General features: G+C 43.7%; 1 protein-coding gene across 13 annotated transcripts in view; it reads left to right on the plus strand.

Moving 5' to 3' along the window:
- Positions 1-14,228, plus strand: part of CELF2 (CUGBP Elav-like family member 2) — a 501,843-nt gene that overhangs the window by 469,088 nt on the left and 18,527 nt on the right. For 8 of the 13 annotated variants that reach the window (XM_036024607.1, XM_036024620.1, XM_036024636.1 and 5 more), the window contains one exon: positions 12,087-12,206. In XM_036024607.1, coding sequence (XP_035880500.1) covers positions 12,087-12,206 — 120 coding nt within the window. Of the gene's footprint in view, positions 1-12,086; positions 12,219-14,228 lie in introns of all 13 variants that reach the window. The other 5 variants (XM_036024602.1, XM_036024612.1, XM_036024625.1 and 2 more) reach the window with 1 other exon arrangement.

Below are 14,228 nucleotides of genomic sequence, written 5' to 3' on the forward strand. Positions count from 1 at the left end.
AAGGCTGACCAGCCCCAAATGGCCATTTTTCTGTGGATCTTTTTCTTTGTGGATCTGGAATCTGAGAGGATGGAGGAGTAGGTGAGTTCCCCACGGTCAGCAGCAGTCAACCTTGCCCCAAAGTGGGGATCTTGTTCATCACCCCACCTTCCACAAAGAATGAGAAAGCACCTGGTGTTTATGTTGTCCCCGATTCCAGTTAAAGTGAAAGGGAGGATAGGTTATCCGGCTGGTCTTTGAATTTGGCCCTGTGCGTGCTCCTGGTTCCTCCTGCATGAGTTATGTCAATGGAATAAAGGGTGTCTCTGCTCCCATCCTGGTGACAAGGCAGCTACCAGCTTCACTGATTCTATTTTTAAGTATCCACACTCTGTCTGGCATATCAACACAAGGGGATGGTTTGATGAGTCTTACACTCTGCCCCACAGGCTTAGTTGTGTCATTAGGAGCCCTCTGTGAGGCCATGAGGTGGGAGGGGATCCCCTTCTTCCAGCTCATTCAAGCCCACAGATTGGCCTTGTCCTAAGAGAAACGGGACGTGGAGTCTGCAGTAGAAATTTAAACTTTCCATCCAGCAGGTATTTATTTAGTGCCTAGGATGTGTCAGTTGTTCTTGTAGGTTATGGAAAATAAGACAGGGAGAACTCCTGCTCTTTAAAAAGCTGGTGCACTTTTCTTATATAGAAGATAGAATCACAACTTTCTAACCTTATATAGTATTTTACTCTTGGTTTCCTACTTCCCAGAATCTGTTTCCCTTTCTTATCACAAACCAAACCTCCCCCCTCACAACCTTTCATCTTCTCATGCTGCAAACTAAATTTCATACCCAGCCCTGATGGAATTTGATGGTGCTGCGCTCAAACAGCCCTAAGACCAATGGTTCTCAAGCTTTATTGAGTGAGATGCACTAAGAGGGCTTGTTGAAATCAGATTCCTGGGTCCCACCATCAGAGATTTTGGTTCAGTGGATCTGACATTACCTCCAGGTGATTCTGCTGCCAACAAGTCCTAGACTATTAACTTTTAAAATGTGACCTTTCTCCATTAAAAGTATGTGTGGTTACTGTGCCCCCAGTGTGTTTACTGCCTCCAGCAGACAGAACGATTCTGACCGAGTAGCTGTCAGAGCATCTCAGCCGCCGTGGGTCAGAAGTCTGGCCTTTCTCTCGGTGATCATTTTCTCCCTAATTCGGTTGTTCAGGATTTGCGTTAGGTGTGCTCAGTGCGGCAGCTGCAATATGTGTAAAAAAGGAGAAAGGTAGAAACTACCTACCATATGTATTGAACTTGATTAAGTTTATTTTTATGCAGATCCCTTTGTTCTGCAGTCTCTAAATAGGTCTGCAGTTTCCCATTGTTTAAGTGGGTGCGGGCAGTGGAAATTGGGACCTTCACCAAAATTCAGCCTTGAACCAGTAGAATTGTGCTGTCTTGCAGTCCTTGTTTTCCTGCCAGGAGATGCAGCCAGCGTGTGTTTGGCACTGGCAGAAACAATAAGCTTTTCAAAAGTGAGTTTATTGGATCTTCAAGAGGTTATCAAGCATAGCCTCAGGGCCTTCAGAAACCCCCTGATATATGACCATCTGAGGCCTCAGCTTTCGTATTTCTCAAACTGGGAGGAGGTGCATCTTAGGCAGCGGGACTCACTTTGGAAGAATTCAGATTCATTGGCACTTCCTTTGTACTGAATCTGCCTCCTTCTGGCTATCACCCCGTGATCCTCATTTTGGTCTCTTGAGCTACAAAGAATATCTTTTTTTTTTTTAAGATTTTTTTAAAGATTTTATTTATTTATTTATTAGAGAGGGAAGGGAGAGGGGGAGCGGGGAGAGAGAGAGAGAAACATCATTGTGCGGTTTGCTGGGGGCCGTGGCCTGCAATCCAGGCATGTGCCCTGACTGGGAATCGAACCTGCAATATTTTGGTTCGCAGCCCGTGCTCAATCCACTGAGCTACGCCACCCAGGGCTCAAAAGAATATCTTCTTGATGTCAAGACTGAAGACTGTCTCTTCCCTGAGTCGCCATCTCTCTAGGCTAAATTGCACCTTTTTATGACCATTTCTCTCTTATTCTCAACTTGACTTTCAGGTCTGGTCACTGTCTTCTGGACTTTCTCAAGTCCACACACACAGACTGAGCTTGCTGGTGCTCAGACTAATGATAAAGACTGCAAGGTACACCATCACCCATGCAGTCGCCTTGCTAGGGGGCAAATGTTGAATCTTCAAGTGCTGTAAAATGATGTGAAAAGAATGTAGTTCCTCCTTTTGAGGACAGAATAACCAGATTCTCACCCTTCAGATATAGACTCAACAAATGTTTATTGATCATCTACTAGATATCAGACATTAATGCCACTTCATTTGATTATTTGATTATCATGTCACTTCTCAGAGCTGAGTCACATTATCCAGTTTGGCAGATAAATCCTAACCTCAGCTAAGTAGAGCCCGAGGTTTTACAGATGAAGGGGACAGAGCCAGAAAATTAAGGGTGAATCTGAATGACTCCAAATTACTTGTTTCTGTCAGTAAATCTCCACAGTAACCACAAGTGCAAGATGCAAAATAGGAATTTAAGTTCAATATCAGCACTGTATCGACTCTTTGGAGTCGGACAGCTGGGTAAGATCCTGGCTGTACCACTTACAGCTGTGTGACTTCCCACTTCATAGGATAATTATAAATGATTAAATGAGCTAATATTTATAGTCTTTAAGACAATGACTAGCACATGGTAAGCACTCAATAAATACAAGCTATTGTCATTATTAGCTTTATTCCTGGCACAAATGAATTGAAGAATATATTAGTTTTCTATTACTGCTGTGAAATATTACCACAAATTTATTGGCTTGAAACAACACAAACTTATTTTATTTTTACCCTCATCCAAGAATATTTTTTCATTGTATAGAGAGAGGGAGGGAGAAACATCAATGTGAGAAACATTGATTTGGTTGCCTTGTCATACACACCCCAACCAGGAATTGAACCCACAACCCTTCAGCCTAGGGGATGATGCTCCAACCAACTGAGTCACCCTGGCCAAGGTCACAAATTTGCTTTATTACAGTTCTCTAGGTTAGAAGCCCAGCATACTCACTGGGCCGAAACCAAGGTATCAGCACGGCACACTCCTTCCTGGAAGCTCTGGGGAGAATCCATTTCCTTGCTTTTCAGCTTCTAGAGGCCACTGACTTTCCTTGACTTGGGGCCCATTTTCCATCTTCATAATCAAGATTGTCTGGTCAATGCATCTCTCGGGTCCATATCTCTGGTTCTCTTTTTCCGTTCCCTCTTCCACCAACAAGGACCCTCGTGATGACATGGGGCCCTCCCAGATAATCCGGGATAATCTCCCCACCTCTCTCAGTCAGCTGAACAGCAACTCTGAATCCCCCTTGGTCACAGTAACCTAACCTAAGGTCCCAGGAATTATGACATGGACATCTTTCAGGAAAGAAACCGTTATTCTGCCTACCACAGAGAACACAGAAGTAATATTCCTACCTCCCTCTGCAAGTATGGCCCTGGGGACCCACATGAACTTAATCTGCCTACCCAGCAATGCAGAGGTCGGGACAGAAAAGGAACAGAGAACAGGAGGGCCTTTGTGTTGTGTTTCAGTTCAGTGGCCCGTTCCCTGGCCACTGCATGTCAGGCCCTTCCAGGTCTCTCCAGTCAGACCAGTTCCTCATCCTCCTGCGAGGGAAATCAAGACTGGAGGAGGCTGAGAGGGCGGGTGGTCCAGTTCATCCCTACAGCAGACATAGGAGCTTTTACCTGAGAAATGGAGCTGACGTCCTTGTCTTGGGAAGCTGAGGAAAAACGAGTAAGCATTTATCTCTGGCATGAATAAAACTAAAAATAAAGTAAAAGAAGTGGTTTTTACATTTTGGTAAGATCAGGCTTGCTTGTTATTCGGGGTGGTTTAAGAAAGTTTTCTTAATTGCCCCGCTCCCACAACCATTATACGTCTCAGTGGCTGACACAGTATGGCCACCTCGTCACGGACTCACCCACACAGCTCGGGTGCTGTGCCCACTCACCGTGTGCACTGGGCAAGTCCTCGGTGTCCTTGTCTGCAAAGTGGGGACAATTCCGTATCTGGATCACAGGTTGCCTGGGAGGAGCCAACCTAAAATGAATACACATAAAAGACTTACCATCCATTTGCTGGAAATGAAGGAAAAGAAACAAATATTTCTGTTTTTCTGAGTGGGCAAGTCCAAACCTCAGCTCTGTTCTGTCAGACAATTATTCCAAGGGCCCTAGTAGCACTATTTTTTTCTTGTTTGCTTTATTTGCCTTTTCCTTCCTTCCTTTCTTTTCCTTCCTTCCCTCCCTCCCTCCCTTTTTAAAAGGGTTTTATTTATTTATTTTTGGAGAGAGGGGAAGGGAAGGAGACAGACAGAGAGAAACATCAGTGTGTGGTTGCCTCTTACATGCTCCCCACTGGGGACCTGGCCCACAACTCAGGCATGTGCCCTGACTGGGAATCAAACCAAGAACCCTTCAGATCACAGGCCAGCACTCAGTCCACTGAGCCACACCAGCCAGGGCTCTACTTTCTTTCTTCCTACCTTTTATAACAAGAAATCTGGTGACCTAGGCACATCTGTGACCTACAGATTTTACCTGGGCCAAGAAACTCTTCCAGATAATTGTCCATCCAAGACACAGCATAGCCCTGAAGAGAAAGAATTTGTCCCCTAGACTGAGATAGGTGTTTGCACACTACTCAGCTTGCAGTCTTTCCTACAATAAGAATAAGCTACCTGGTCAAAGCAGCAAAGAAATTCTATAACCAGGACAGTTGACACATCCTCACCAGCAGGGTCCCTTTTTTACCTGCCAACTCCCCTCACTAATACCCCACTGTCCCCACACACTTTTTTTTCCATAGAAAGACACAGAACTGTGTTGCCATGTGAGGTCATAAAAACATGGCTTTTGGCCATCACAAGACATTTTATTTCCTAGTTAGCCAGCTGGTCATAACACTTTGGGCTGGTTGGGGATTTTTAAACAGTGGTGAAAGAGGCACAAAATGGGACATGTGACAAGTTATGCCTACCGCTAGGTGAGCAGGGCAAGGCAGGCGGAGCTGTCCCGCTGGCATTCCTCTTGGCTGTGTTGTGTAACCTTCTCCTTGCAAGGAGCGGCATTGCACGGAACGAGGTGCTGTGGGCAATTATGACCCGACATTTATTTACCTCCCTTCTCCCAAAGTGTTCCTTTGGTGTTCTGTAAACAATTTAATTGAGGAAGCAAAGGATATGGTTCTCAGTGGAGACTGAGGGGAATTTTAGGTGGGCAGAATGCAATTACCCAAGGCAGCATCTTGAAGTCTGCCAACACAAAAATAGGAAAATGTGTGTGTTGGTGGCATTTAATTTGTCTCTGTCTATTGTGTCTAGGGTCTCTTTCTCTATTATGCATGTGTTGAATATTTAGTTTTGAAGCATCTGATTGAGGTTGGCTGTGTGACAAATTTGAGTTTTTCTTTTGCTTTAAGTAGACTATTTACTAGAATTCTTAAAGGCAACTGGATATGCAGTCAAGATGTCTTTTCCATCTTAGACCCAATTGGGGCAAATGTTCAGAATGTTGTCCAAAGATAGGGGGCACATAGCATCTTCTCAATTTTTTAAAGATTTTCTTTTATTCTAGACAGAGGGGATGGGAGGGAGAAAGACGGGGAGAGAAACATCAGTGTGTGGTTGCCTCTTGCGCACCTCCCACCAGGGACCTGGCCACAACCCTGGCATGTGCCCCAGACAGGAAATCAAACCAGTGACCATTTGATTCGCAGTCTGGCACTTAATCCACTGAGCCATGTCAGCCACGGATGCATCTTCACACTTTAAGGCAAGTTATTTGGTTAATTTTTCTTTGTCTCCTGCTTGATTCCTCTCCTTCCTTTTCTTCACCCATCTGTCTGCTGGGACTACCTAAGAACAACGTCGTAAGACATCAGGAAACTGTGTTCGGTCTAGTTCACTGCAGCAGGTCTCCCAGGGTTTTTTAATAAATAAGAAAACAAGATGCAAAGAGACTTCTAATCTGCATATTTTATCTTTATTGTCAGTCACAAAGTGGGCCCAGTATGTTGTTACCCAACCTCCCTACCTTTCCTATAGCCTCCAAGCCCAGGCTTCCTCTGTTATGTGTGTCTGTTACGAGTTACCTCTCCAGCTCACTGTTCACCATCAAAATTGTGAATTACCCACACAAGCAGAGTGTGACTTTAACCCACCTCTTCCTCAGACCATCTGAGACTTGAAGGATGTGAGAAATCACCCATGAAGCATGAGATCAGGCAGTTCTAATGTCATCCAGCTCCTTTTCCCTCTCAACCCTGAGTGAAGCTCTGGCTAGAAGGAGGTGCTTCCTGCTGCTTTGATTTCTCTGCGTGAGAAGGCCAGCGGTGCCCACCATGGCCCTTGTCGAAGGGGCCTCGCGGGCTGGCACGTGGGATCCCCTCTAGAATTTCATGTGAGGCAAAGAAGGCCATCCAACAGCAACACCACCAGTGGTTGTGTAGTTGTTGAGAATTGAAGGTGTTTAGACCGAAAGTGGAGAAAAGCGTGTGTAATTTTTTGTTCTTTTGTGAAATACATTCTGTATAGGCTTGTCCCCTCAGTTCAATCTGTACCCAATAACTGATGATCTAAACATCCCCAACTGGTGCTAGACACTGTGCTGAGGTCATGACACAGCTCACCTCACTGAGTCCTCACAGCTGTTTTAAATTGGGTATTTTTTTCTCCATTTAAAAATGATGGAACTGAAGCCTAAGGAGAAAAGCAAACAGTGTGAGTCCAGTGCACTCAGTTTTAACTACAGTCCCATTTTGCCTCCAGTTCGTTTTTAGAAGAGGGTGGTGAGATTGTAATGATGTGTCATTTATTTAGAGGCATAGCTTCATTTTTCAGTACCTCTGCGGCCAACCTCAGACACGTTACCCTGTCCTCCCCAGGGATGCCCATGCTCACCAACCTTTGTGGTCCTTTCCTGCCACCAGAGGTCAGAGGGAGGGTGACCCCTGGAGGACTAGAGACTAGTGAGGCCTGTGCTGTGAATGAGGTCTGGACATTTTAAGCTGCAGACACTAAGGAAACAAGACCCTGTCATGTGTTTTGTGTCTCCAGCAGTCACACTGAATACTCGGCAACATCATCATAACGACAGGTCCATCATGAAACTTCCTAGGAATGTGGGGTGTTCCTTCTGATAAGCATCTTTCTCCACGTTACTGCTTTTAGTGCTCTGGCACCTGTACTTCTCCATCACCAGTGTGAATGGCAGCAAGTCTTGGGGCCTTTCTGGTAATAACAGTAGGTTATTGGACGAGTGCCAGAATTTCCTGGTCCGCTTACCCAGCTGACCCCCTCCACACCCCATCCCAGTTTGCTTCATATTCATTTCCTGTGCTGTAAGGGATTATCTCATCTTCTCACCCTGTTCCTTTCCATTCCTTTCCCTTCTCTTGGATCTGAATGAAGAGTCTGAGAGATGTAAAGAAGAATAGAGCCCTGAATCAAACAAGTTTTCTGACAGTCATTGTATACTGGCCCTGGAGTCCTTTTATTAGCTGCATTCCATTGGACAAAGACACAGATTTTCATGAGAAGCATCTTAAGGTCCTTTACAATGCAAGCAGTTGACCCAATCTTCCTTCTCTCTCAAATTGCTAGAAAGTCTATATTGTCTCCTATTACTATACCCAATCCAGCTTACAGGGTAGCTGTTGCATGGCATATATTTTTCCATCCTTTTACCTTAAACCTGTCCGCGTCTTTGAATCTGAAGTGTGTCTCCTTGAGACAGCATAGACTGATCTGGTTTTTGGTTTTTTTAACCCAGTCTAACAATCCCTGCCTTCTAATCGGATCATTTAATTCATTCACATTTCACGTTCTTATTGATATGGTTACATTTACACATGCCTTTGGACTTTTTGTTTTCTGTGTGTCACATAGCTTTTTGTTTCTTGGTCCTTATGGCTTTATTTTGCATGAAGTAAATATTTTCTAGTACATTTTAATTCCTTTCATGATATTTTCAAATTTTATTTTCTTAGTGGTTTCCCTAGGACTTACAATAGACACTTTAACTTACCAGCATCTATTTCAGATTATACTCACTCAAAGGTGGTGAGGCACAGAAATCTCATCCTACAGAACTCTCCCCTCTTCCCCTTGTTAATGCTATTATTTGTACACATATTACATCTACATACATATTCCAAACCCAACAATATATTATTGTAATTATTATGTTATACAACCTAATGTCTTTTAAAGAATGTGAAAGGGGGAGAGCAGATACATATTATTTTTCTGCTCTTTTCTCTACTTGTGGTACTCCTACTATACATATGTTCATGTGCTTAACGGTGTGCTGCATTTCTGTGAGGCTCGGTCTTCTGCCTACTCAAATCAACTACTGATCCCTGCGGTGAATTCTTTATTTCTGTAATTTACTTTTCATTTCCAGAATTTCCATTTTGGTCACTTTTGTGGTTTCCCTCTCTATCATTTAATGAAACATTGTCATTATACATTTCTTTACTTCAGCATGGTTTCCTTTAGTTCTTTGAACATATTTATAATAGCTGCTTTAATGTCTTTGTCTGCTAAGTATAATATCTGAGCCCTCTCAAATACAGTCTCTGTCACCTGCTTTTTTCCTGAATCACACTTTCTTTGCAAATCTCGTAATTGTTTACAACTGGACATGTTAGGTAATATATCATAGCAGTTCTGGACACTGATCCTCCTCACTCTATTTCCCCTCCATCTGAAGCCAACTTCTTGTTTGCTTCTTTGCTTAGTGACTTAGCTAGACTAGTTCAGCAAAACCAACTCCACTTCACTGTGCTTCTGATGTCGCTCCTTAGAGGACACAGCCTTGGGCTGTGACATTCTTGTATTTTCTTTTTTAAATGGCATAACTCTTTCAAGTGGCTCTCTGACTACCTCTATGCCTGATCTCCTTGTTAAATTTCTGGTGGGTCTTTTTCTATTATTATTACATCTAGCTGTTAGTCTCCACTAATTTCTACTTGTACGATCTATTGTTTTTGGCCCTGGGGCATAAAATGCCCCTACAGCCTGGTTCAGTTCACATCAGGCACCTTCACAGGGAAATTCTTCAAGGCCATTTGGTGAAACTTGCTCTGACCCTAGGAGGGCTCTTCTTAGCTTTCTCTTTCTCTGGTTCTCTCTGTTAAACTCCTAGCTTGCCTATCGTTTTCCTATTACGGAGCTACAAGGCTCCTCCTAATCGTCCACCACCAAAATTTCTACTGTTTCCAATAGCACATTAGGTTTTAATACCAATGTAAATTTTGAATCTTGAAATACACAAATTCCCAAAAGCTATAACTTAATAAAACTGATTCAAGAGGAAAAACAGAAGTTGCATAATTCTCTTTATTACAGAAATGTAATCAATATTTTAAAACTATCCCTTGTCAAGTCCAGGTCATTTTTACTGGCAAGTTCTACCAAACATTTAACTTACATTTAAGGTAAGTATTCAGTCTTATACTATCTATTCCAGAGAATGTAAAAGTATGGCATTCTCTCAGACATTTTGTGAGGTCTGCAAAAGCTTGATAGCAAAACTAAAGACAGTACAAGAAGGAAAAATAAAGGTTTAAATATTAGGTTTAATAATGGTAGGGGTATTTTTAAAATTGTTGTTCTACTATGGTTGTCCCAATTCTCTCCCCCCTTGCTCTCCCTTGCCCCCCCCCCCCCCCCCCCACAGTCAATCCCTATCCTGTATGGGTGTTTTTTTTTAAAGCCCCAATTTTAAGAGTTGCATACGGAAGTATGTAAAAGTGAAATGGCATAAGGTCTGAAATTTGCTTTAAAATACATTTAGACCCCAGCTGGCATGGTGAAGCTGGATGGGGTGTCATCCTGTAACTGGTCAGGGCACGTGCCTGGGTCGTGGGCTTGGTCCCTGGTTGGAATGCATAGAGAAACAACCAATGGATGTTTCTCTCTCACATCAAAGTTTCTCTTCCTTTCTCTCTCCTTCCCTTTCCTTCTCTCTAAAAATCAATAAGCATGTCCTCAGATGATGGTAAAAAAATAAAGTTAAAAAATACACTTAGGTTTTGGGAATGGGTTGTTTTTCAAATATTCTGGAATCTGGATATGAGTTTATGGGAGTTTGTTGTTATTGTCTCTGCTTTTGTCAGTATTTGAAAAGTTTTATAATACAGAGGGACTAGAAACTTTGGCTTGAGTATATATAATTATTTTTTTAAAAGAGAGAGAAAATAGATACACATTATGAGGTGTCAGAAGCCAATGTCATACATGGACAGAACTGTGACAGGGTGGGGAATTCAGTGTTTCAACATGTGATCTGGCTGCATCCAAAGGAATCCCAAGCGAGGTGCATTACATACACTGCTCTGTGTCTCTCGTGGCAGAGGGGATGCACACCCTCCCGCTGGGCAGGGGCATTCCGGGAGGATGGGTGACGGTCCTGCCCATGCTGGATGGAAAGGAAGTTTCACACTCACAGCGATTTCACAGCTAGAATGGACCGGGGGCTGCTTTGAACCACAGTCCGAGTTGAGTGTAGCCTTTCCCTCCATCACCAGAATAAAGATGACGTGTGTAGAAAAAGTCAGCAGATTGTGAAGCTCTATAAATGTAAGATAGTTGAAATGTAAGATAGCCTCTGTTATTTACAGAAGCATATATCAATTCCAGAATTTCCACTTTGTTCATTTTTGTAATTTCTCTTTTATTTGATAAAACATTGTCATCGTACCTCTCTTTAATTCTTTAAGCATGGTTTCCTTCAGTTTTTTTAACGTATGGATAATAGCTGTGAAAAGGACGGGGAGTACGATGATTTTGGAGGATAGTTTGGCATTTCTTCACAATGTTGAATAGATTTAGCATGTGACCCAGCAGTCCTGGCCCTGCATGTGTACTACGTGTATACTCAAGAGAACTGAAAACATGTGTACACAGAAACTTGTACACAATGCTCACAACAGCATTGTTCATAGTAGCTTAAAAGTGGAAACCACCAAAATGTCCACGGCTGGGGAAGCGATCAACAAAATGTAGTATTTCCATACAGTGGAATATTATTTAGCAATAAAAAGGGAGAAAGCATTGACATGGGCTACGACATGGATGAACCTTGAAAACGTTTTGCTAGGTGAAAGAAGACAATCAAAAAAGATCATATGTTTTAAGATTCCATTTAAGTGAAATGTCCAGTCTAGGCAAGTCCAGAGAGAAAGTACATAGATCAGTGGGTGCCAGTGTCAGAAGGGTATGGGTTTCTTTCAGGAGTAGTAAAAATGTTCTAGAGTTAGATGGTGGTGCTGGTAGTACAACTTTATACATATACTAAAAACTACTGAACTGTGTACACTGCAGGGGGGAGTTTTATGGTGTGGGAATCGTATCCCAGTGAAACTGTCATTTGACAAGAGGTGGTGGAAAGAACAGGGGAAGGAGAGTTTGGACCAAAATGACTTTTTCTCCTATATTCCACCCCATCTATTACCACAGCTCTCAGGGTCTTGGAGGCTTCTGTCAAACTCAGGAAGATGTGTGATTTTTTTTTAAACTTCATTGAGAAAATGACGGCTCTGAAGCAGACACAATAAGAAATCCAAACAGTGTGTTTTACTCCCCCACTCCTTAATTTGTTAACCCAGATGAGAAGGAGGCTTAGAGCACTGAGGCCTCCAAAAATCAGTGGGCTGGACACCAGGACACATGGGGCTGAAGTGGGGCTAACGAGAGGCGAGCCTACCCAGGACAGGTCTCCTCCAATTTTCTGCTCCCAACCGGCAGTGGGGACAGTCACTGCACTGGCAAACAGAGCTATAATCATTCTTATTAATCAGCAAACCTAATGGTCAGAAGTGCCACAAATGCCACCCCATATGTTTTTCTTACCCACCACATAAGCACGACCCCCTGGCTCCATCTGCTGTGGTGAGGACGGATTACTTGCTGGGCCAGTCTGCTTTCCTTCATTTTGTGCTTTCTCTCCCCGTCTTCCACCCTCTTTTTGTTTTTTAGTGGCTGCTTCGACCCCCAACTCCACTGCTGGTGCGGCCATGAACTCTTTGACCTCTCTTGGGACTCTGCAAGGACTGGCGGGAGCCACTGTGGGACTGAACAATATTAATGCACTTGCAGGTACCATAAACAGTGAGTATTTGCTGCTCTGGTGGACAGCCTTCCCCCAAATTCTCCACAGAAAAATGGTTGGCCAGAAATGACCTAAAACAGGATACAGAACAGGGAGAACTAATACTTGGGGTGGAGGAGCACATGCTTTGATAGGCAGACACTGTCTAGGTTCCTCTTGCCTCAAAAAACACCCAACCACTCTCCACCTGTCTTTTTCTAATACGCAGCATATGCATACTCATCCACACATTTCTGTGGCTGGCAGGTATTTGCAGGTTTTGAGGGGTTTGGTTGGGTTTCGGATTTGTTCTATTCTTCTAAGAGGCAGTGTGCTAATAATAGGAAAATTGATGGACCAGAAATCAGGACACATGGATCCAGCCCCCAATCTGTGAGCAATTACTTGCAGGATCTTAGGCAATTCACTGCCCCGCTCTGAGCTTCATTTTCCCATTTGGAAATTGAAAGTTCTGGATCAGATGATTTTAAAGGTGCCCTCCAGCTCTAAAAACCCAAAGATTCATGACAGTGTTATTGGGGGGGGGGGGGCACGAATGAGGCCTTGAAAAGAAGGAAATCCAGCTGAGCAGATGGAGCCACTGCTGAAGGGAACACGGTCGGGCGTCTTTATGAAGCACCGCAGGTGTGGGTCACTCACTAATCAGTGCGGCTCCGAAGGGACGCCGTTCCACCACCACAGGGTGGGACAGGCTGCTTGCCGAGTCACCCAGTTCCGAAACATGGGGACTTGCTGGAGAACTCTAGGTTCTGCCCTACCTAGCATACCCACGTCTGGCACTTTAGATCTGTGGAGGGGACAGTACCCAGCCAGCAGATAAGTGTATTAGAGGCTCATGCTTGGCATTGGCTCCTGTGCTGGGGGAGGGCCTCAGCCCACAGGGCGGGCACCTCATCTGCCTTTCCCTCAGCTTGGTCCCCCGGAGGCCTGAGAGCGGCTAAGCCCATCAGGTCCGTGATAGCCCAAAGAGATTCCGATTTGAGGGTCCAGTTACCTACCATGCAGCCCAAGCAACCCAACACCACCCATTTTAAGCACTAAGAAAGGGGTTCTTGGCGAGTTGCCCTGTTTTAAGCCATGATTCAATAAGTGGACTTACTGATCAGACAGTACAATTTTCTTAAAAAGGCAAAAAAAAAAATTCCCAGTAATTCTATACTTTAAAAGCTCAAAAATAATACCTTGCAATGTATTTGGTTTAAAAAAAAAAAAAAAAGAACCTAGAACTCATCCAAATGAAAGCTAACACTTACAATCCTGATAAGGAAATAAGTCATATATTTAGGGGTAGGAAATATTCAGGTTTTATTAAATCCTTTCATTCAGATGCTCTAGAAAAAAACAAAAACTTGAACTGACTTTTATCTGACCATGAACCAAAAAAGAAAATGAAAACATTTTTCCTTCCATGTATGGCGGCTCTTCATTAGCAAACAGCGTATGAAGTGGTAATCATGCCACAGCAAGATATTTTATCCAGTAAAACCTCCTCCAGCCCCCGCCTTGCCAAGAGCCCTCAGTGCCTTGACTCCTGTTTCTGACCTTGTTCTGCAGACGCTCCAGCCCACTTGTCCTTGCCCTCGGTTGCAGGTGTGTGTGTTTGCACACAGCCCTTCATGCTGCTTCTCTTGCCCCAGGACCTAGTTCCCCTAAAACAAGGACTTTGATTTGATCGCCTGCCTGTCCTTGGTCTGCAAAGTAACAGGCCAGTGGGAGTGGCTGTCCTCCTCAGCATGTGCTCATGACTGTTGCGTGTTGTCTTCTTGTCTGTGTGTCTGCCTGTCTCCATCCTGTCGTGTGTTGTACTTTGCTGGCATCGTCCATCGTTGTGAGGGGCTAGAGAGGGGCCACTTGTTGAATGGCAAAGACACTGTGACTATGTCTTGTGTGAGATCCATGTTACACAAATTTTGCTTCTGGCAAGGACAACAGGCTTAAATTATTTTGTTTTTTTTAGAATTCTTTGCCATTGGATTAATATGTTTGTATAGTTCGTGGGAAATTATGAA

The sequence above is a fragment of the Phyllostomus discolor genome, chromosome 1, assembly GCF_004126475.2.
Source record: "Phyllostomus discolor isolate MPI-MPIP mPhyDis1 chromosome 1, mPhyDis1.pri.v3, whole genome shotgun sequence".
NCBI lineage: Eukaryota > Metazoa > Chordata > Mammalia > Chiroptera > Phyllostomidae > Phyllostomus > Phyllostomus discolor.